Source organism: Artemia sp. Qi Xiang Cuo, unplaced genomic scaffold, assembly GCF_049724085.1.
Source record: "Artemia sp. Qi Xiang Cuo unplaced genomic scaffold, ASM4972408v1 HiC_scaffold_23, whole genome shotgun sequence".
Taxonomy (NCBI): Eukaryota; Metazoa; Arthropoda; class Branchiopoda; order Anostraca; family Artemiidae; genus Artemia; species Artemia sp. Qi Xiang Cuo.
In genome coordinates, this window is record NW_028297432.1 from 345,968 (window position 1) to 369,415 (window position 23,448).

Here is a 23,448-nt window from a genome sequence, read left to right on the forward strand (position 1 = left end):
GATTCTATTTCGGTAACTTCTCCTTGAGTATCACTTGAAGCATATGGCTGGATCTCGTCAGTATAATCAGTCATCATTGGCTTAGGTTGATTAACATTGCTGAAGGTTTTTCTATTTCTAGGCAAAATCACATCTTTCAAAAAATCCATCGCAATCAGCATTTTTACCTCTCCCGGCTTTATGTCGACATCTGCTAGACCAGATCCACTTGGGGGTTTCAAGTTTTTCTTGATCCTAGAATATCTTTCCCGAAGGCCGGTCCATCTTTTCATCAGGTCCTCAACTGCAATGAAAGAAATATCTGTAAAACAAGTAACAATTCAAACAATGCAGAGGTGTCATTTGCTGAAACCTTGGGAGGGACCAGGACCTGGAGCTTAGCCCTCCTATTTTTGGCCGCGAAGCGGCAGCAATTATAAAAATAGATCACTAAAAAGTGTATTATTCCTACATTTGCCTCTTAGACACCTATTTTAGAGAAGCAAATAACTTATAACAAATATCGTGCCGTGAGGTGTCTGAGTTTTCAAAAGTTCAGTATTAGGAAGTATCATTTTGTCTATTTTCTAATAAATGAACTGGATAAATCGCCTCCCCCTATAATCCTTCTTTAATAGTAATGTTAAATTTAAAACTGAGATCGATTTGGATTTTGTTGTAGTTAAATTGATTTTTCCACAAAAGTTGAGGGAAAACAATCTACTAATTGCTTACTGGGGTTATAGGCTAATAGACTTATTAAATAAACAGCAATAGGAAGCATCTTGCAATGAAAGACAACTTGGCCAGTTAGAGTGCTATGTAAAGTTTAATCCAATGGCAAAGGCCAGTTAGAGTGCTATGTAAAGTTTAGATATAACCACTAATCTTCTAGGAGCTATGGATACAATCTGGATTTGCAATTTGAAAAGCTTTGGCATAGGCTACTAAGTTTATTTATTGCAAAACATTGATCTCCATGTTGATCTACTAAACTTAAAACTTGTCATTTATAGCATCATAAAGAAGTACAGAGCTACTCATTGTCTAAGCATGTTATTACTTTAGGGGCTTGAATTTATGCCACTGATGTTAATACCTATTTGTATTCAGAGTTGCATTATATTATAGTACAATATTGAAATCAGTGGTCACTTACAGAAGTTTAAAAAAAATCAATCAAATGGCAGCAATTTACTCTATCTTGAAAAGCCAGGGAGATAAAAGTGACATTTTGGCATGCAGATTTGCTTATAAGGTATTTTTGCTCTAGTATCCAATGGCAAAAAGACAAAATCCAAAGGCTGAGGGCAAATCTGTGATTTAGATATAACCACTAATCTTCTATGAGCTATGGATACAATCTGGATTTGCAATTTGAAAAGCTTTGGCATAGGCTACTAAGTTTATTTATTGCAAAACATTGATCTCCATGTTGATCTACTAAACTTAAAACTTGTCATTTATAGCATCATAAAGAAGTACAGAGCTACTCATTGTCTAAGCATGTTATTACTTTAGGGGCTTGAATTTATGCCACTGATGTTAATACCTATTTGTATTCAGAGTTGCATTATATTATAGTACAATATTGAAATCAGTGGTCACTTACAGAAGTTTAAAAAAAATCAATCAAATGGCAGCAATTTACTCTATCTTGAAAAGCCAGGGAGATAAAAGTGACATTTTGGCATGCAGATTTGCTTATAAGGTATTTTTGCTCTAGTATCCAATGGCAAAAAGACAAAATCCAAAGGCTGAGGGCAAATCTGTGATTTAGATATAACCACTAATCTTCTAGGAGCTATGGATACAATCTGGATTTGCAATTTGAAAAGCTTTGGCATAGGCTACTAAGTTTATTTATTGCAAAACATTGATCTCCATGTTGATCTACTAAACTTAAAACTTGTCATTTATAGCATCATAAAGAAGTACAGAGCTACTCATTGTCTAAGCATGTTATTACTTTAGGGGCTTGAATTTATGCCACTGATGTTAATACCTATTTGTATTCAGCGTTGCATTATAATATAGTACAATATTGAAATCAGTGGTCACTTACAGAAGTTTAAAAAAATCAATCAAATGGCAGCAATTTACTCTATCTTGAAAAGCCAGGGAGATAAAAGTGGCATTTTGGCATGCAGGTTTGCTTATAAGGTATTTTTGCTCTAGTATCCAATGGCAAAAAGACAAAATCCAAAGACTGAGGGCAAATCTGTGATTTCCATCACAGCTGAAAAAAAACTTTGGTAAAGGTGCAGTGTAGCTCCCCTGATAAAAACAGCTTATTTCTAAGGGTATATTATTCAATCAATTGGGTTGTAAAGTTGCACAGATTGCAGCAAACATCCAGTAGAAGCAGAATGCAAACAACACACTTCTTACTGTATATTGCAGTTCTATTTGTAGGGCCTCTGCACCTATACTACAGGGGGAGCTACACTGCACCTTTACCACCATAATAACTTTGGTAAAGGTGCAGTGTAGCTCCCCCTGATAAAAACAGCTTATTTCTAAGGGTATATTATTCAATCAATTGGGTTGTAAAGTTGCACAGATTGCAGCAAACATCCAGTAGAAGCAGAATGCAAACAACACACTTCTTACTGTATATTGCAGTTCTATTTGTAGGGCCTCTGCACCCTATACTACAGGGGGAGCTACACTGCACCTTTACCACCATAATAACTGTGATCAATGATGGAATCACCTACCAAGGCTCTTTTACTAGGCTTTAAAGGTACAAAGAGTACTAGCCTATGTAGATACTGAAACAAAGGAAATGAAAGGAAAACGAACATTATGTAGGTGGCAACCAGTCATAAAACTGGGGTTTCTACCTCCCCCAAAAGCATTTCTTAAACCAGTTTTGCCTATGAAAAGTAGCAAAGAAGTTAACAAGAAAAGTTCTTCCACATTCTTTGTTGATTTTCTCAACAAATGAAGACCAAGCGTTTAGCTTCTTTGCAGAGTCCTTATAGTCCATCTGCTTTTTATCGTACAAAAAAGGACGTTGTTTGACAAAGTCAATTATTTTTTCATCAAGGGAGTCCATTTATCCCACAAAGCTTGAAACTTTTGCGTAACGTAACGTAAAAATAGAGCCCGACTCTATTTTCTATGTTCGTTATGCTATGTAAAAATCCTACGTTACGTCGAACGTAAGAGAACATAACGACCAAAACATAACGTAACTTCTTGATGTGAAAGGTTACATAAGACGCATAAGGCAGTGTGAAAGGCATGACGTAGCAATGTGAAAGCACCTTATGTTTGATGGCTATTGTTGGAATAGCCATCTTACCGTCCTTTGGCTTGAATATAGTATTATTATTAATAACAATAGCAAAATGCCGAATTTTGCAAAATTAAGAAATAAGACTAGAAATAAGAAAGAGATAGAGAGACAGAAAAAGAGAGGAGAGAAAGAGAGAGAGAAAAAGACAGAAAAAGAAAGAAAGAGACAGAAAGAGAAAGCAGGAGACAGAAAGAGAAAGAAAACGACAGAAAGAGATAGAAATTGGATAGGTTGGGTTAGGTTAGGTTAGGCTAGGTTAGGTTAGGATGACAGAAACGAGACAGAACGAGACAGAAAGAGAAAGTAGTAGACAGAAAGAGAAAAAAAGAGACAGAAAGAGATAAAAATTGACAGAAAGAGATAGAAACTGGCAGAAAGAGACCGAAAAGGAAAGAATGAGACTGAAAGAGACAGAAAGAGAAAGCAGGAAACAGAAAGAGATAAAAATTGGTTAGGTTAGGTTAGACTAGGTTAGGTCAGGCTAGGTTCGATAGGTTAGAAAGAGAAACAGAAAGAGATAGAAAGAGACAGTAAGAGACAGAAAGAGACAAAAAGAGAAAGAACGAGATAAAAAGAAAAAGTGGGAGACAGAAAGAGAAAGAAAGAGACAGAAATAGATAAAAATTGACAGAAAGAGACAGAAACAGGCAGAAAGAAACCAAAAAGGAAAGAATGAGACAAAAAGAGACAGAAAGAGAAAGAAAACAGAAAGAGAAAAAAAGAGATAGAAAGAGACAGAAAGAGAAAGAATGAGGCAGAAAGAGACAGAAAGAGACAGAAATATAAAGAAAGCAAAGGAAAGTGACAGAAATAGAAATAAAAATACAAACATAGGCAGAAAGAGACAGAAATAGACAGCAGAAAAAGCCAAAAAAAGAAAAAAGAAGGCAGAATAAGACAGACGGCTAGAGAAAGAGACAGAAAGAGACAGAAGTAGACAGAAAGAGACAGAAAGAGAAACAAAAAGAGACATAAAGAGACAGAAATAGAAAGAGACAGAAAGAGACAGAAAGTGACAGAAAGAGACAGAATGTGACAGAGTAAGAAATAGACAGAAAGAGGCAGAAAGATACAGAAAGAGAAAGAAATGGACAGAAATAGACAGAAATAGACAGAAGGAGACAGAAAGAGAAAGAAAGAGACAGAAAAAGACAGAAAAAGACAAAAAAGACATAAAGAGACAGAAAGAGAAAGAAAGAGAGAGACAGAAAGAGACAGAATAGAGACAAAAAGATAGAGAAAGAGACAGAAGGGGACAGAAGGGGGCAAAAAGCGACAGAAGGATATTAAAGCCACCGGTATTCGACAGAAAGAGACATACATATTTTGAAAGAGACAGAAAGAACCAGAAAGATAAAGAAAGAGACAGAAAAAGACATAAAGAGACAGAAAGTGACAGAATATGACAGAAAGTGACAGAATGTGACAGAGTAAGAAATAGAAAAAAAAAATAGAAAGAAACAGGAAGAGACAGAAATGGACAGAAGGCTGAAAGTGACAAAAAGTGACAGAATCTGACAGAGTAAGAAATAGACAGAGACAGAAAGTGACAGAAAGAGACAGAAAGTGACAGAATGTGGCAGAGTAAGAAAGAGACAGAAAGAGAAAGCAGGAAACAAAAAGAGAAAAAAAGAGACAGAAAGAGATAAAAATTGGTTAGGTTAGATTAGACTAGGTTAGGTCAGGCTAGGTTCGATAGGTTGGAAAGAGAAACAGAAAGAGATAGAAAGAGACAGTAAGAGACAGAAAGAGACAGAAAGAGAAAGAACGAGACAAAATGAAAAAGTAGGAGACAGAAAGAGAAAGAAAGAGACAGAAATAGATAAAAATTGACAGAAAGAGACAGAAAAAGGCAGAAAGAAACCGAAAAGGAAAGAATGAGACAGAAAGAGACCGAAAGAGAAAGAAGATAGAAAGAGAAAAAGAGATAGAAAGAGACAGAAAGAGAAAGAATGAGGCAGAAAGAGAAAGAAGGAGAAAGAAAGAGAAAGAGACATAAGGTGACAGAAAGCAAAGGAAAGGAACTGAAAGAGACAGAAACTAGCAGAAATATAATAAAAGAGGCCTACAGAGTCAGAAAAGTTCGTAAGGTGTAAGAAAGAGACCGAAGCCGATAGAAGAAGACAAAAAGAGACAGATAGAGACATAATAACATAATGTTATTTTATGTTGATGTTATGTTAATGTTTTTATGGCTATTGTTGTTATGTTATGTTGATGTTGTTACATGGTTATTGTTGGTTATGTTATGTTAATGTTGTTTGATGGCTATTGTTGATATGTTATGTTGAAGTTGTTTCATTGTTATTGTTGTTATGTTATGTTGATTTTAAGTTATGTTGATGTTATTTTATGTTTGTTATAACCCAATTAATTTTTAACCCAATTAATTTCCTTTAAAATAAGCCATTTAACAACTCTCTACGATGGATGTTCCAGTGCCAAATTATCTGTGAAAAACAAGAAAGAAAAAAGAAAAAAAGAAAAAGAATATACCGTTTAGGCAATATGTTGTAGTGGCTCCCACTTTTCTTGATTTTCAAGCCAATATATTTCCCTTTCTGTTCAAGCAAAGGGACAGAAAGTTTCCTATACAGGGGTTTCGGACAAGGCGGCTCTAATAATGTACTTTTTGTTTTGATCTGACTCCTTTTTTTTTAGGAACTATGGGTTTTTATATTTCTTAACATTGGACGTGATCGTCTCTTACTAGGTTGCTAGCTACCTGAAAAAAATCGTATAGTAAGGACATCTCAATAGTAACCGAAACTCTAAAAACGCGATTTTGATACCAATAGATACACCAAGAGAATCAGATCTTTTAGATGATTTCAAATATGTAATAACCATATATGACCTAATGAGTGATTTCGTAAAAATGTCTCTTTCTTTCTCTTTCTGTCTCTTTCTTTCTCTTTTTTTTTGTCTCTGTCTATCAATTCTGTCTCTTTCTGTCTCTTTCTGTCTCTGTCTGTCGCTTTCTGTCTTCTTCTGTCTCTTTATGTCTCTTTCTATCTTTTTCTGTCTATTTCTGTCTCTTTCTGTCTCTTTATTTCTCTTGCTGTCTCTTTCTGTCTCTTTCTGACTCTGCCACATTCTGTCACTTTCTGTCTCTTTCTGTCACTTTCTGTCTCTGTCTATTTCTTACCCTGTCACATTCTGTCACTTTGTGTCACTTTCAGTCTTCTGTCCATTTCTGTCTCTTCCTGTTTCTTTCTATTTTCTTGTGTCTATTTCTTACTCTGTCACATTCTGTCACTTTCTGTCATATTCTGTCACTTTCTGTTTCTTTCTGTCATTTTCTGTTTTTCTGTCTCTTTCTGTCTCTTGCAGTATTTTTCTGTCTCTTTTTGTTCCTTTATGTCTCTTTCTGTCTGTTTATGTCTCTTTATGTATTTTTCTGGATCTTTCTGACTCTTTCTTACTCTTTCTGTCTCTTTCTTACTCTATTCTGTCTCTTTCCGTCGGTGTATCTCTTTCTGTCTGTCTATGTTTCTTTCTGTCTCTTTCAGTATCTTTCTTGAGTTTTCTTTCTCTTTCTGACGATTTCTCACTCTTTATTTTTATTTCTTTCCCTGTCTGTCTCTTTCTGTCTACTTCTGTCGCTTTCTTTCTGTTTCTTTGGGCTTATGTATCTTTTCGGCCCCTTCTAGCTCCTTATGTCTCGGTCTTCTTTTTTCTTTCCTTTACGTCTCTTTCTATTTCTGTCTCTTTCTGCCGCATTCTGTTTTTTTTGTCTCTTTCCGCTTCTTTCTATCTCTTTCGGTCTCTTTTTGTCTCTTTAAAGAACGATAATTGAAATAACAAACCATTGCATACATTGGACTTAGTTAGCTACTTGATTGTTTGAGGTTCGTCTCTTACTATTTCAAAGAAGAAAAAGCCGTAGGCTTTTTCCTGTTTGTAATCAGGTTTGATAATAATATATATGATCCGGGTTGCAGCAGTAGCTACCAACCTAGTAAGAGACGATCACGTACAATGTTAAGAAATATAAAAACCCATAGTTCCTAAGAAAGGAGTCAGATCAAAACAAAAAGTACACCATTAGAACCGCCTTGTCCGAAACCCCTGTATGGGAAACTTTCTGTCATTTGGCTTGAACAGCAAGGGAGATATATTGGCTTGAAAATCAAGAAGTGGCAGCTACTACAACATTCTGCCTAAACGGGATAGTTTCCGGGTTGCATTATAATAAAGAACGACCTCTTGCCTTTACTAAATTTTACACGCCACTTAATTATAGTGTAGGCTAGTAATTCCAAAGACAGCTTGGCACTGGAAAATCATAGAGAGTTGTTTAATGGCTCATTTCAAAAGAAATTAATGGGGTTAAAAACCTTTTGTAATTATACAACAAATTATTTTTAAAATAGAATCATTTTTCATACGAAATTACATTAAAAGAAGATCATTACAATAACAAACCATTACATACATTGGACTTAGTTAGCTACTTGATCGTTTGAGGTTCGTCTCTTACTATTTCAAAGAAAAAAAGCCGTAGGCTTTTTCCTGTTTGTAATTATATTAATTATAATAAAGACAGAACGCTAGCTCATAGGAATTCAATAATAATTAATTGTAGTCCGGGTTGCAGCTTACACAAAAACATAATCACACACATACTACTGCAAACTTTGGGGGTTGCTTGCTACTGCTGCAACCCAAATCTTTTCTTACATTTAAAGTTATACCCATAAAATCACATGACGCGTAGTAAAAACCTAACAAAAAAAATAATTCTAAATTTTCAGCTATTTTTCTAGTTTGAGTTAAAAATTTTTAAGTTAATGCTCAGACACCATAAACATTTTTTCAGTTTACACAGTAACTTTAGCGATTCTGAACTGAAAACTAAAACGAAAAAAAAAGAATTTCTTTTCTACGGAAATATAGCACAGCGTTATAGAGATACACACTTTAGGAGTTACTTTAGGAGAACACCATTTACATTTTTGCAGTTTACACAGTAACTTTAGTGATTCTGAGCTGAAAACTAAAACAAAAAAAAATTGAAATTCCTTTCTACGGAAATATAGCACAACATTATAGAGATACTCACTTTAGGAGTGGAGTCAAAAAAGCTTGGTAACAGTTGACAATTATAACTTTAAAGTGACGGATGAGATATCACTTTCGTTGAATAAATCGAACAAAAAACAAAACTTATTTTAAAATTATCAGGTATTTTTCTACTTTGAATTAAAAAATTAATATTATTGCTCAGACGCTATAAATGTTTTTGCAATTTGCATAATGACTTTAGCGATTCTTAACTGAAAGTATGTAAAAATATACTGATGTCATTATCAGTCAGTAAAATCGAACTTTTGTTAAAATATTATATTTGACAATTTTTTACTTTCATATATTTTATTTGAAAAACTAAAAGTTTCTAGGCATTCGACAGTTTAAGCATAAATAGCAAAAATATTTCGGTAAAAAGTTCCATAGCAAATAAATTTCTAAGAAACATATTATAGTAAAGAACGAACTTCAGTCCATAGTAACTAAAACAAGATTATAATTAGCTTTGGTATAAAATACTGTCAGCGGTGGGATTCGAACCTGTGCCTCCGAATTGAAGAGTGGCTAACACAAGCACCTTAAACCGCTCGACCACGCTGCCTCGCATAACTATAAGGTTATAATGCCATTATAAACGCATTAAACTCTAAATTAAAACTCTAAAATAAAACTTAAACTCTTCGATGTGTTTTGCTATCAGGCCACCTTTTTATGAAGCTGTCACTGGATATGATGCTATAGAAAAATCAAAAACTCTAAGATGATTTACTTTTTAGTTGAGGTTAGTAATTCCACAGATAGCTTAGCACTGGCACATCGTAGAGAGTTGTTCAATGGCTCATTTTAATCCGGGTTGCAGCGGTAGCTAGCAACCTAGTAAGAGACGATCACGCCCCATAGTAAAAACTAATGTATAAAACCAATGACTCCTAAAAAAAAGTCAGATCAAAAAAAAAAATGCACCATTAGAACCGCCTTGTCCGAAACCTCTGCATAAGAAACTTTCTGTCCCTTGGCTTGAAGAGCAAGGGAAATATATTGGCTTGAAAATCAAGAAAAGTGGCGGCTACTACAACATTATTCCTAAAAGCGATATTTTTTTTTCTTTCTGTTTTTCCAGAGATAGCTTGGTTTAAATTTTTTTTATAAACAATTCCCGCAATACTACTTAAAACCATCAATTAATAGCAACTTTTTGTATATATTGCTTTAAACTTTGAACATTTGAAATGTTTCCAAATGCCTCTTTTTCAATGCTGACAAGCACCATGCCTATTTATGCTACTATTTGGTTTTAATAAAGCTCTTTGCCTCAATTAGAGAACTTTTTTTCTTGTATATTACTTAATGAAAAACGTCAAAACAACATAGAGCAAGATGGGCCACCGAAGGAATAGAAAACACATAGCTAGGTTTCGGCCACAGGCTGTAAAGGTGTTATGCCTTTATGTCATAGTTGCGAAAAAAGGATGGTAAACCCATAGGTAGTATAAGGGAGTTTACTCTAGATCCATCAGTAGAAACCGAAAGTTCAAAATAAACAAAATTTATTTGAAAACGTCATAGAGACTCAAAATGACTCAAAATATATGAATCAACAGCAAATTATTGGAATAACTGTGAAACCCCATGAAGCCCCTTGTGAAAATGCCTAATGTCATTCATTTACATGGGAGGGGTATTAATGATAACATACAGGTAGGAGTAAATTTAAGGTAGTAAACATCTGGGGTACAGCTAGAGCTACAAGAAACGAACATGGACATCGTAAAATTGTTTACTGGCAGTGTTGCCCCTTAGTTTTGTGAATTTTAATACCTTAGTGGCAAAAAAGAACTTCCAAGCTGAAAAAAGACCTGTCTTCAGAAAATTTTCACACATTTCGTGCTAAACTGACAAACTTGCCCTAGATAAAGGAATAAACTGAAAATGTTTTCCGGAGGTTAGATTTTTTCAAAATTTATTAACTTTAACGCAAATCACTAACAAACACTACTTTCTTTAGATGAACTTATAAGAGATGAAACAAAACTATTATAAATGTGCTTCCTTTGGCAACCCTGCTCTTTGGCTGATTTCATTTAACTGATTTGATATATTTCTTCTTAAATGGTTGGAAATCTCAAAATTTTGATCTGGTGACTTTGGGGAAAAAATGAGGGTGGGATGGGGCCTAGTTGCCACTAATTTTTTGGTCACTTAAAAAAAGTACTAGAACTTTTAATTTCCGTTTGAATGAGCCCTCTTGCGACATTGTAGGGTCACTGGGTCGGTAAGATCACCCCTGGGAAAAAAAACAAACACGCATCCGTGATCTTTGTTCTGGCAAAATATACAAAATTCTACATTTTTTTTTTCAGATAGGAGCTTGAAACTTCTACAGTAGGGCTCTCTGATAGACTGAATCTGATTGTGCGAGTTTCAGTAAGATTCTATGACTTTTAGCGGGTGTTTCCCCTTTTTTTTTAAATGAAGCAAATTCTCTCAGGCTCTTAACTTTTGATGGGTAAGACTAAACTTGATGAAACTTATATATTTAAATTCAGCATAAAATTTAATTCTTTTGACGGATCTATTGGTATCAAAATTCTGCCTTTAAGAGTTTCAGTTACTATTAAGCCGGGTTCCTCCTTACTTAACGTTCGTTACCAGATCGTAAAGGGAGGATTGTGCTTTCTTGAGCCCAAAATTATGCTTTTTCGGACAGAGTTATGCTACACTTTCTGTTATTTTCCCCTAATTCATAAGCAAGTCTATATTTTCTTAGATTATGCCATCATTAAAAGGATCATGAATATCATGATTGGATAATTCCGCTGTTTAATTCAGCTATGTTTAATATTATTATGATACATCTGGCAATATATATATATATATGTATATATATATATATATATATATATATATATATATATATATATATATATATATATATATATATATATATATATATATATATATATATATATATATATATATATATATAATATATATATATATATATATATATATATATATATATATATATATATATATATATATATATATATATATATATATATATATATATATATATATATATATATATATATATATATATGTATATATATATATATAGGAATATATTAATAGATATATATATATATATATATATATAGGAATATAGGAATATATATATTAACTATATATAGGAATGAACTATTTATGTATATAACTATTTATATATATAACCCCCACTTCGTACATAAGTAGGACGAGGGAGGGGGCTAATTGCAGAAGTAAAAAATTAATTTTATGCAGTTTCAATAAATATCCATTTCAAAAGTTAGCTAATCAAATTTCTAGCTTTGGAAAGAAACAACAGCCCATCGGCCTCCATCGAAATCACGTAACCAAGAATCACATTCCAATGCTTTAGATAATGCAGGATTTATTTCTGAATAAATATTTATCATATGCTCAGATAATATGCTCAGATAATATAGGAGATAATAGCCTCCCCCAAAATAGTTTAAGTGAAAAAAATATATTTTGAGTTAATTCAAACGCAAAAATGTCAGAAGAATTAAGCGAACTATTAATGGCGCAGAAGTTGGTTATGAAAAATGTAGAAATAACAAAATCTATTCCGCAATATGATGGACAAACAGATATCGACGAATTTAATATCCAATTGGCCCAGTTTGTAGAATTAACAAAAACAGAGCTAGAAACGTTAGTCGGTATGCTTCTATTTAGATTAAGAGGGCATTCCTTAACCTTCCTAAAGCAAATTGAAAATACTATAGGGGATGATGACAGCTTACCGATAAATACATTAGAAAAACTGTTAACGGCATTCAAAGTTAGATTCATCAAAACTAGTTCAACAAATAAATTAAAACACGGAATGGTAAGCTTTGACCATACACGGAATATAAGAGAATATCTTCACAATATACGGATTTCAGTAGAAACAAAATTTGGAAAAGGTTCAGGAGAAATGTATGAAAAAATCATACTAGAAGCCTTTTTGCAAGGGTTACCCCCAAAAATATATAGAATGGTAATATCCATTTTTTAAGGTCTAATAGAATATTATTAGACGTAGCGAACAAAAGGCTTGTCCACCCCGCCAAGGTAGGGGAAGGAATTTCTACTATAAGAAACTGTAACAAAGAATATATAAAGATCACGAACATAGGTATAAACTTTAGCAATATAACATTGAAGCCTTCCCCACCGCGAGTTTCGCAAGGAACCCAGGGCACAGCCAGGAAGACGCTCATTTGTTCTCAGAGAATTCATTAAGATAAAAAATGACTAAACAATAGACATTTTGAATCTACAAAAATAAAAGTAAGAGATCTGCGACAGTATAGGTCAAACAAAATCAAGAAAATAGCAGAATTATGGAAAAACATAGTAAAACCAAATGTGACGCCGCAAGATGCCGAAATGACGCAGCATAGCGCCAGTATGAATCTAATAGACAATAATAGTGAAGAGAAATTGTACAGGTTCGCGATACGGAAAACAAAGATCCCTCCCAAAACAATGCAAAGAATTCAAATATCACAGATGATTGAGCCAGTAGATAGCAAAACCGAAATATGGCTTGCGATCCCATCGAATGAAATTCCTGAAAATCTGTTATGCGAGGAACAAACCGCATCGTCTATTAAGTAACATAATGTTATCTTTACGGAAAACACAACCGACTCTAAAACTTGTTAATTCCGCTCTAGTTGACCTCCCTGTCCCGGCCAATATTTCTATTTGATGAAACTTTGGGTCCCTACTAGGACTATGCTTAATTGTTCAAATTATCACTGGTCTTTTTTTGGCAATACACTGCAGCACGAGAGTCGACTTAGCAGTCTCTAGAGTCACCCATATTTGGCGGGATGTTAACTACGGCTGACTTCTCCGAACTGTTCACGCCAACGGGGCATCCCTTTCTTTATTTGTATCTATTTTCATATTGGCCGAGGGATATATTATGGATCGTTCCACTACTTTGAAACATGAATAACAGGAATTATGCTTTTGTTTCTAGTCATAGCCACCGCCCTTCTAGGCTATGTCCTCCCATGGGGCCAAATATTCTTTTGAGGAGCCACTGTGATTACCAATCTAGTATCGGCAGTACCCTACATTGGCAATGATGTAGTTCAATGGCTCTGAGGGGGGTTTGCTCTAGACAGTCCCACTCTTACACAATTTTTTACATTTCATTTCTTGATTCCCTTTTTAGTTGCAGGCTTTAATTCCTTCATCAAAGAGGCTTTAATAATCCTTTAGGAATTAATGCTAATTTAGATAAGCTTCCTTTCCACCCCTACTTCACTATTAAGGATACTGTCGGTTTCATAATCCTTATTTTTCTTCTTGTTACACTTTCTCCAACTAACCCGTACCTCCTTGGAGATCCAGACAATTTTATCCCCGCCAACCCGTTAGTTACTCCAGCTCATATTCAGCCGGAATGATATTTCTTATTTGTTATGCTATCCTCCGATCCATCCCCGTCTCTTACTAGGTTGCTAGCTACCGCTGCAACCCGGATTAGCCACCAGTCTCTTCGGAGGCGTGGGTTCAAATCTTACCGCTTGTATACGATTATGTTTGAAAGACTGCATGGTGAAAAGACATCGAAAATGCAGTTTTTGGTGGAAAAATTTATTCTCTTTTAGAAATAATTTATGTTAGTTACAAAAGGTTTTTAACCCAATTAATTTCCTTTAAAATGAGCTATTGAACAACCTTCTACGATGTTCCAGTGCCAAGCTATCTGTGGAAAAGAAAAAAAAGAAAAGAGAAAAAAATATCCCGTTTGGGGAGAATAACGTGGTTAAAGTCAATTTTCTTGATTTTCAAGCCAATATATTTCCCTTGCTTTTCAAGCCAAAGGACAGAAAGTCTCCTTTACAGGGGTTTTGGACAAGGCGGTTCTAATGGTGTACTTTTTGTTTTGATCTGACTCCTTTGTTAGGAACTATGGGTTTTTATATTTCTTAACATTGGACGTGATCGTCTCTTACTAGGTTGCTAGCTACCGCTGCAACCCGGATGATAACTCTCCTTGAACTTTTGTTTGGCTGTCTCAATTTTTGCATGTCTATAATCTTCATCATTTTGATAACACATCTTTCTGTTTTGTTTTGCTCTCTCAATTTTTACTTCTGATACGCCTGGTCGGTCGAATACCTTTGCTTTTCTCTTTCAAGATACTATCTCTGTTGTCTGTGTAGTACTGTTTTTTTAACTTGTGTGCAGCTTGCTTTGATCTAACCATTGTCTAATTAACGAATGAGACCATTTACATCTTTGTCGTTCTTAAGTAGTATTATAATAACGCTGTCTATCACTATCAATTTTCGCATCTCGATACGCCTTGACGGTTGAATACCTTTGTATTTCCATACTGCAGTCTTTTTAAGGATATTTGATTTATGAAGCAATCAAACAGTTCATGGTAATGAACTGTATAGTAATTGCTTCTCGCCTCAATAGTAACCGAAATTCCAAAAAACGAGATTTTGATACCAATAGATTCATCAAATAGATACATTAAGTTCATGATAAAGAACTGTATAGTAAGAGTAACTCGTCTCAATAGTAACCGAAATTCTAACAAACAAAAATTTAATATCAATAGATACATCAAAAGAACTGTATTTTTATGCTGATTTTAAATTCATTTACATAAATGACTGATATATAATCATTGTCAAATAGGTATTTGTCAATTAGGTTTTTTTAATATAATTATCCATTATTATGTAAAATGCAGTAATTTTTTTTTTGGGGGGGAAGGTTAACAAAAAAAAATCATTTGTTAACTGAAACTAGAATAATTCCTGAAAATTTTAGATATATTAATTTTATTTAACTGAAAACTGTAAAAATATTGATGATGTCTGAGCAATAATTTAAATTTTTTAATTCAAGCCAGAAAAATACCTGAAAATTTTAAAATTAGTTTGGTTTTTCTTTCACTTAAAGTAACTGGTTACTCCATTTTTTCGGGTGTATCGAACTCGGGAATCGAACCAGAGCCAACTGGGTGAGAGTCAGCTATCCCAACCACTAGACAATGTAGGATATATTTAAATATCTGATTAATGAAGTTTATGATAAAGAACAAATTAAAGACTTAGTTGCCTGATTCCTTAAGGATTGTCTCTTACTATTCCAAAGTATAATTACGTTAAAAAACGATCATTGGAATAACAAACCATTGCATACATTGAAATTAGTTAGCTACATGAATGATTGAGGTTCTTCTCTTACTATTTCAAAAAGAAGAAAAAGCCGTAGGCTTTTTCCTGTATGTAATCATGATTAACTAGACTGATAATTTGTATAACATACCGTAGAGAAGCAAATTTCAAAAGACGTTTGCTTCAAGTTACAATGTCAACAGATTTTATCAGTTATATTGTCGTTCTTTACTATAATACTATGGACTGAAGATCATTCTTTAAAGTAATACTATAATTAAGTGGCCTATAATATTTAGCATAGGCAAGAGGTCGTTCTTTATTATAACTACCGCTACAACCCGAATCAAACAATCAAGTAGATAACTAAATCGAATGTATACAATGATTTGTTATTCCAATGATCGTCTTTTATTGTAACGTATAAAATTTAGTATACGCAAGAAGTCGTTCTTTATTATAACCATTTAAAATCTGTTTGTTTGCGTCTAACAAATCCTCCATAGCATCTGCTGCTCTGTCAATGACTCCTCCCTGAATTGCATTTTCTGGGTCATCTTCAATGTTTTCATCAATATTTTCTGCCTTTAGAATCTCTTTTGCACGTTCTCGGACCCTTTCTTCAAATTCTATATTACTTTTCCTCTTAACAACAAATTTTTCGTGGTAAGCTACCATGTTGGGATAGTTTACGCTTTCAACACAGTAGGTTTTGTAGTTGCTATTTCCACTTACTACTAGTTCATTTTCATTTCTCCAAGGTTTAAACAATTTTAAAACATCTCCATAGTAAGCATTTTTCTTCTCGTCAGTTTCAAATGGGTTTACCTTTCTGTGATGTATGATATATGGTTTAAAAAGCCTTTTTCTGAGGTAGAAGGACCCGTCAGTTAACATCTTATTATCATCAGTACCATTACGCTCCCGTTCATACCAAGACAATAACTGAAAAAGACTGATATTTTCCATATGTTCCGGTCTTTTAGGGTAGATATCAATAACCCAGTGGGCAATGTACAAATCACTACTCTGTGGATCGTTTTTAGCAAGCTTTTCAAGCTCCTCATACCTTCTCAGTGTCCTCTTCACCTCGCTCTTTTTCGCAAGGTCAATATATCTAAATTGCCTAGAAATACTATACAATTTAGTACCAAGAATCCTATCAGCAGCTTCAACTGCTCCAACTTGACGGGTTTTTATGGACTTCAACAAGTAGGACATAGTTCTTTGACCAAGACTTTTGCATGCATTATTTACTTCCTCCCACATTGCTTCTATTTCGACACTCTCTGCTTTTGTCATGTAATCGGTAATGTAATACGGTAATTTAGAGCCCAAATGGCCAATATATTGAACATCAATGTTTGCTTGATTAGCAATAAGTAACGCAGGAGAATAGTCATTTATATAACGCTCGTCATCTCTTCGAAGCAGATGATATATTCTTTTTCTTGGCTTTTTACGGTTTGTACCATGAGCCAAGCAGTCAAGGATGTCATATAATTCTGTTCGTTCCTTTGTAAGACGAGGAAAGCCAAACTTACAATACGTAACCCATCTTCCTCTTTTTCTCTTATACTTTCTTTGACAGTATTTATTATAGCGGTGCACTTGATGGTCTTTGACCAGTTTGTGAAGAGTTGGACTAGTCAATCTATTTGGTATTTCACAAGTTATAATACTATTGATATACTGAATCACTTCAGACGCTGTTGATTTCCCAATAATAGGAGCATCTTCAATCCACAACACACAGTGTACATGAGGCGCACCTCGTTTCTGATACTCGATACGCCAGAAATGATCCTTAATTTTACCAAACAAAGGATTTGTCTTTGAACATATTAGCTCATTAAATATAGGTGTCCATTTTTTGTCAAAGTGCATGGAAACTGCAATTGGATCTAGACACGTCAACTCTGCTGGGGTCATTTTTGCCACACCAGGTAAGTTCTAATGGACAGTCCGTAAATAATCAATAAATTCAGGAGAGTACCACTCAGCACATGAAACTGTCAAAAACAAAGTCGGTGGACCCAATTGCTCAATCATTGACTTTACTTTATAGGAAAGAGATTGAAAATACTGCTGAGATCCTCTGATTTTTGATTGAACAGAAAACAAAGTCGCTTCCATCTCTCCATCACGGGAATGAAGCCTGTCTATAAATTGACGAGCATTTTGATTTGGTTTCACAGTCCGCAACATATGACCAACGCTATTACACATGTAAGAGAATTCTTGCAATTGGAAGCTGTGAAAAAGAAACTGTTTGTCAAGACGAAACTTAGTATGTCTGCTAAGAAGCCTTGATTTAAAATATTCTGCATTCCTAATCCGAAATGGTCTTGCCTTGTCACGCAAGCCATATTTGCCTTTCGGGAAAAGATTTGGAAACACTTTTAGATCAAGTTCTTCCTGAAATAAGTCTTCGCTCTCACCTTTTAGTTTCTTGATTTGAAATTGGTCAGTACCAAGATCTTTCATTTGCTTAAAATCTTCAATGAAGTCTTTTGGAACCGCTGAATTGAGAGGCTGGACAGAAAAATGTTCAACCAATGTAGATTTTGCACTTTCTGTCAGTTTCTGAAGGATTGCAGCTTCCGGTATTTCAGGTAAATTATCAATACCAACCGCTTTTTCAGCAAGACGGGCTTCAAGTATTTTTTTTAAATCTTCTAGGGTGTATGCATGTATTGTTTTATAGAGACTGTTGTTCTCTCTTAACCACAACAGTGCTTCATGGACTTTTCTCAGATCTATTAGTGCAGTCCAAACATTCTTGTTGTAAGTAGGCTGACCATTGACAATGACTACAAAACTATCAATGTTAAGAAGTTTTTCAGGCTGAATATCTGCATTTGCTTGCACATCAACAGGTAGATATACTATTCTCCCCTTAAGAGCGTCAACAAGTTCTGTTCTAGGTCTCTTCAATGCAGTTACTTGCCCTAATCTGACGATCGTAAGACAAGGCATTACAAATCGAATCATTGCCATTTCAAAATTATTTAAACACTTTATACATTCCGGTGTACAGTCTATATGAAGGTTATTTAATACTGATCGGACATTCTCCTGACTTTTCAACATTTTCCCAGCACAGTAATCACAGACAAAGAATGAATCTATGACATCCTCTTTCCAACCTGTACATTGAATTAGTTCTTCTCTGTCATCTTTGGGTATGTCCTGTTGTAGGTGTTCTAAAATCGTGGCCATCATTACATCAAAACCTTTCTTATTTGAAAGGGATCTTAGACTCTTCAATTGGTATTTTGTCTTTATCTGCTCACAACTGTCACAATGCATTGTGGGGTATACATCCCTAATGTTAGCTACCTTATCAAGGCTCTCACCAAATAATTTTATTATTGTATTTTCATCCACAGAAACTCTAATATTGCCATCACCGTAAATGAAGTCTTGACTATTATTACGACAGAGTCTACTTGACACTTCTTCTATGTGATGACTTAGTTCCTTGTACGAGCCCTCGACTTTTAGTAGATTAATATGTTGTATAATCTTACATTTTGATACTGCCTTATATACGCTATTACTGAAACAGTTCAAGACAGGAAAATGTGGAGCTAGTGCCCTTAGAGAACGCAAATAGCTCTGACATCCCTCATTTGGGCTACAGTATAACGAATGCCCATGCTTTCTTGTGTCCCTGTAATTGATTTCACAATAATCCAAGCCGCCAAGGTAGAAATTAACCACTTTGTCAGTTGAAAATTTTAATGCTATATTGTTTTCAAGGATATCAAAAAGAATTTGACATAATTCAATATCCGTCGGATAGAGCTTGCAGATATCAGGGTGACATTGCCAAGTAACCTGCTGCCCAATTTTTGGTTTTGAATTTTTACTCAGATTGTTATAGGTGACTTCAGCCATCATAATTTCCTTGTCAGATCTAGTTTTAGAGCATTTTTCAATAGTTGTCTCGTACTTTTCAGGACAGTGTGTTCTACTACACAGAGAATTTTTGCCAAATATTCAGTAGAACTAAACGAACTGTTTAAAACACAGTTAGAAATGCTTTTTTCTTGAGTCGGTGTTCCAGGAATTTGTTCTAAATCATTAGTCTTACAAACACATTTACTAATAACCCTAACAGGCTCGTTTTCGCCATAATTGAAAAACATTGCTTTTCCTTCGCTGTTGATAGGTATGCTTGTATATATATTTTTATTGCTGCTACATAAACTGCAATTGCTCCTTCCAAAATTAATATACGAATTTTCTAAGAAGTACGCCTCCGTATATTCACTGTGTTGTCGAACATTTTCCATTGCATCTATAAACTGTTCCGCAGTTGCCAATCCATACCTTGGAAGCTTTTCGTTAAACTGACAACATTTCTTTTGGATATTGCCATGAAGCTTTGCCAAAGCATTTCTAGCCGACTTTTCAACAGCATCCGCTCTTTCAAAGAGAATTTTAATCTGTAATTTCGAATACTTTTCGTGATCCCGATAAAACATGCGTAAAATGTTTCTCAATTTACAAAGATCAGCCTGCATTTTTGCCATCTTCTTGTATTTCTGAATGTAATTTTTCCCTTTGTCCTTATGCGTTCTTCGGTACAACCTCGCAGAGAATTTAATTTTTTCATTATAGCTTTTGTCACCCCAGTATCTACCCATTATTCTGGTAGCAACTTTTTTCTTATGTTTGTTTCGGTAATCTATATCGTTATCATACCGTTCCTTGCTCTTTTGTTTCGCTGTCTCAATTTTCCCTTCTCGATACCCCTGATCCGTAAGATACCTCTGTTTTGCTCTGTCATATTTCATTTTCTTAAATCCTGGATCACAAGACATCTTAGTAGCAATCCTTACGCGTGCTCGAGCTTTATTGCGTTTGGTGGCATTTTTATCTCTTTTAAATAAACTTTTCTTATATTTCAGGATGTTAGCTTTATTTTTTGTGTAGTAAAGTTTTCTATTAGTAGAAATTTGGATTGTTCTATTTTGATATTGTTTTTGGTTATTCTTTCTTTTTTTCCACTCGCGTGAGACCATATTTTTTCAAGATTTAAAATTATTAAGCACACAAAATCCCGTGTCGAGTATCTAAAACCTAGCATAAAACAAAACTAATTTTAAAATTTTCAGGTATTTATCTTGTTTGAATTACAAAATTAGTATTATTGGTTAGACACCATAAATATTTTTGCAGTTTAAATAATAAGTTTAGTGATTCTGGACTGAAAACTAAAATAATTGCAATTATGAGACAATAATATGGAGATATGTACTTTACGGGTTACAGGATACAATAATAAATTTGAACTGAGATGAAAAAAAAATTTCTTCCAGGAGACAAAAAGCAAAACTAATTTTAGAATTTTCATGTATTTTTGTTGTTTAAATTAAAAAATTACTATTACTGATTAGGCATCATAAATATTTTTGCAGTTTACATAATAATTTTAGCGATTAAGCCAAAAAAGAAAATTTTGGTTCCAGGAGTTTCGGTTACTATTGAGACAAGTAGCTATTATTACTATAGAGTTCATTACATGGACTGTTTTATTGCTTCAAAATTCAAATATCTTTGAAAAGACTGCAGTATGAAAATACATCAAAAATGCAATTTTTTTGACAAAATTGATTCTACTTTAAAAAGTATTTTATTTTTAAATACAAAAGTGACTAGATGTTGCAATTTCCTTTAAAATGAGCTATTATACAGCTCTCTATGATTTTCCAGTGCCCAGCTAGCTGAGCAGAAAGAAAAAGCGGAAAGAAAAAAATATCCCGTTTGTGGAGAATAACGTGGTAAAAGTCAATTTTCTTGATTTTCAAGCCAATATATTTTCTTTGTTATTCAAGCCAAAGGGAGGTAAGTTTCCTTTATAGAGGATTCGGACAAGGCGGTTCTAATGGTGTACTTTTTGTTTTGATCTGACTCTTTTTTTAGGAGTTGGGGGGTTTTATATTTCTTGACATTGGAGGTGATCGTCTCTTACTAGGTTGCTAGCTACCGCTGCAACCCGGATTACTTGGTTGCTAGCTACCGCTGCAACCCGGATAACCTTTACTATGGTAAAGTGGCCTATGAGATTTAGTATAGGCAAGAGATCGTTCTTTACTATATTGTCTCTTACTAGGTTTCTAGCTACTGCTGCAGCCCGGATTCACATAGATAGTTACGAGGGGCAAAGTGGCCAAGCGGTCCAAGGCGTTGGTGTTAGCCACCAGTCTATTCGGAGGCCAGGGTTCAAATCCCACCGCTGGTATACGACTATGACGTCATTGATCAATCTTTAATATGTAATCTTTTAATGTGTAATAACCTATACTATAATTAAGTGAAGTATAAATTTAGTATAGGCAAGAGGTCGTTCTTTATTATATTAGTTAATTACAAAAGGCTTCTATATGTTTCTATATAAGGTTTCTACAGCAGTTTCCTTTAAAATGAGCCATTACACAGCTCTTTATTATGACCACGAGCTGTTTAATTTAATACTGCAGTTACTAGGGGTTACAGTTCGTTCCTTATTGTAATGATTTTCAAGCCAATATATTTCCCTTGCTGTTCAAGCCAAATGACAGAAAGTTTCCTATACAGGGGTTTCGGACAAGGCGGTTATAATGGTGTACTTTTTGTTTTGATCTGACTCCTTTTTTAGGAGCTATGGGTTTTTGTATTTCTTAACATTGGACGTGATCGTCTCTTATTAGGCTGCAACCCGGATTTTAATTTAACCATTGAAAAAATCTCTACGATGTTCCAGTGCCAAGCTATTTGTGGATTTACTAACCCATGCTATAATTAAGCGGCGTATAAAATTTAGTATAGGCAAGAGGTCGTTCTTTATTATAATGTGATAACTCTCCTTGAAATTTTGTTTGGCTGTCTCAATTTTCGCATGTCTATAAACTACATCATTATAATAACGCTGTTTGTCACTATCAATTTTCGCATCTCGATACGCTTGGTCGGTTAAATACCTTTGCTTTTCTCTTTTCAAGATACTATCTCTATTGTTTGTGTAGTACTGTTTTTTTAACTTACGTATAGCTATCTTTGATCTAACCATTATCTAATTATGAATGAGAACATTTACAGTTCTGAGGCTTCTTATATAGTAATTATGACGTCACGAAGTAAAAATTTTATTTCATGACGTCATGACGCAATGGTATTGTTTCATGACGTCTTCAGAAACCACAATATAAGGTCGTGTTTTTCTATTCACGTCATAGCTCTAATATAAAACTATGACGACATTCATTATTTATCTAGTAGGGTTTCAGACAAGGTAGTTCTAATGATGTACTTTTGTTTTGATCTGACTCTCTTTTTAAGAGTTTTGGGTTTTATATTTCTTAGCATTGGACTGATCTCTTACTAGGCTGCTAGCTACTGCTGCAATCCAGATTCACATATATATTATTTATGAGAGGCAGCCTGGCCGATTGGTCCAAGGCACTGGTGTTAGCCACCAGTCTAATCGGAGGTGTGGGTTCAAATCTTACCGCTCTTTTCTTGATATTCAAGCCAATATATTTTCCTTGCTGTTTCAAGCCAAGGGACAGAAAGTTTCCTATACAGGGGTTTCGGACAAGGTGGTTCTAATGGTGTACTTTTGAATTTAATCTGACTCCTTTGTTAGGAACTATGGGTTTTTATATTTCTTAACATTGGACGTGATTTTCTCTTACTAGGTTGCTAGCTACCGCTGCAACCCGGATGTAAACAAAGTCTAATGAATGCAATGGTTTGTTATTCAACTGATCGTCCTATAATGTAATGCAACCCGGATTAGAAATAATTTATTTTAGTTACTATAGATTTATTTATTTTATTACTATAGATTTTTTTTAGTTACTTTAGATTTTTAACCCAATTAATTTCCTTTAAAATGAGCTATTGAAAAACCCTCTACGATGTTCCAGTGCCAAGCTA

At 34.3% G+C, this 23,448-nt stretch overlaps 1 protein-coding gene across 1 annotated transcript; it reads left to right on the forward strand.

Annotated features, from left to right (window-relative positions):
- Window positions 1-2,067: 2,067 nt before the first annotated feature.
- Window positions 2,068-4,943, forward strand: LOC148938940 (uncharacterized). The gene is made up of 3 exons (XM_089107401.1): window positions 2,068-2,142; window positions 4,221-4,315; window positions 4,877-4,943. The coding sequence occupies exons 1-3, from the start codon at window positions 2,068-2,070 to the stop codon at window positions 4,941-4,943; spliced, it is 237 nt and encodes a 78-aa protein (XP_088963527.1).
- Window positions 4,944-23,448: the final 18,505 nt, after the last annotated feature.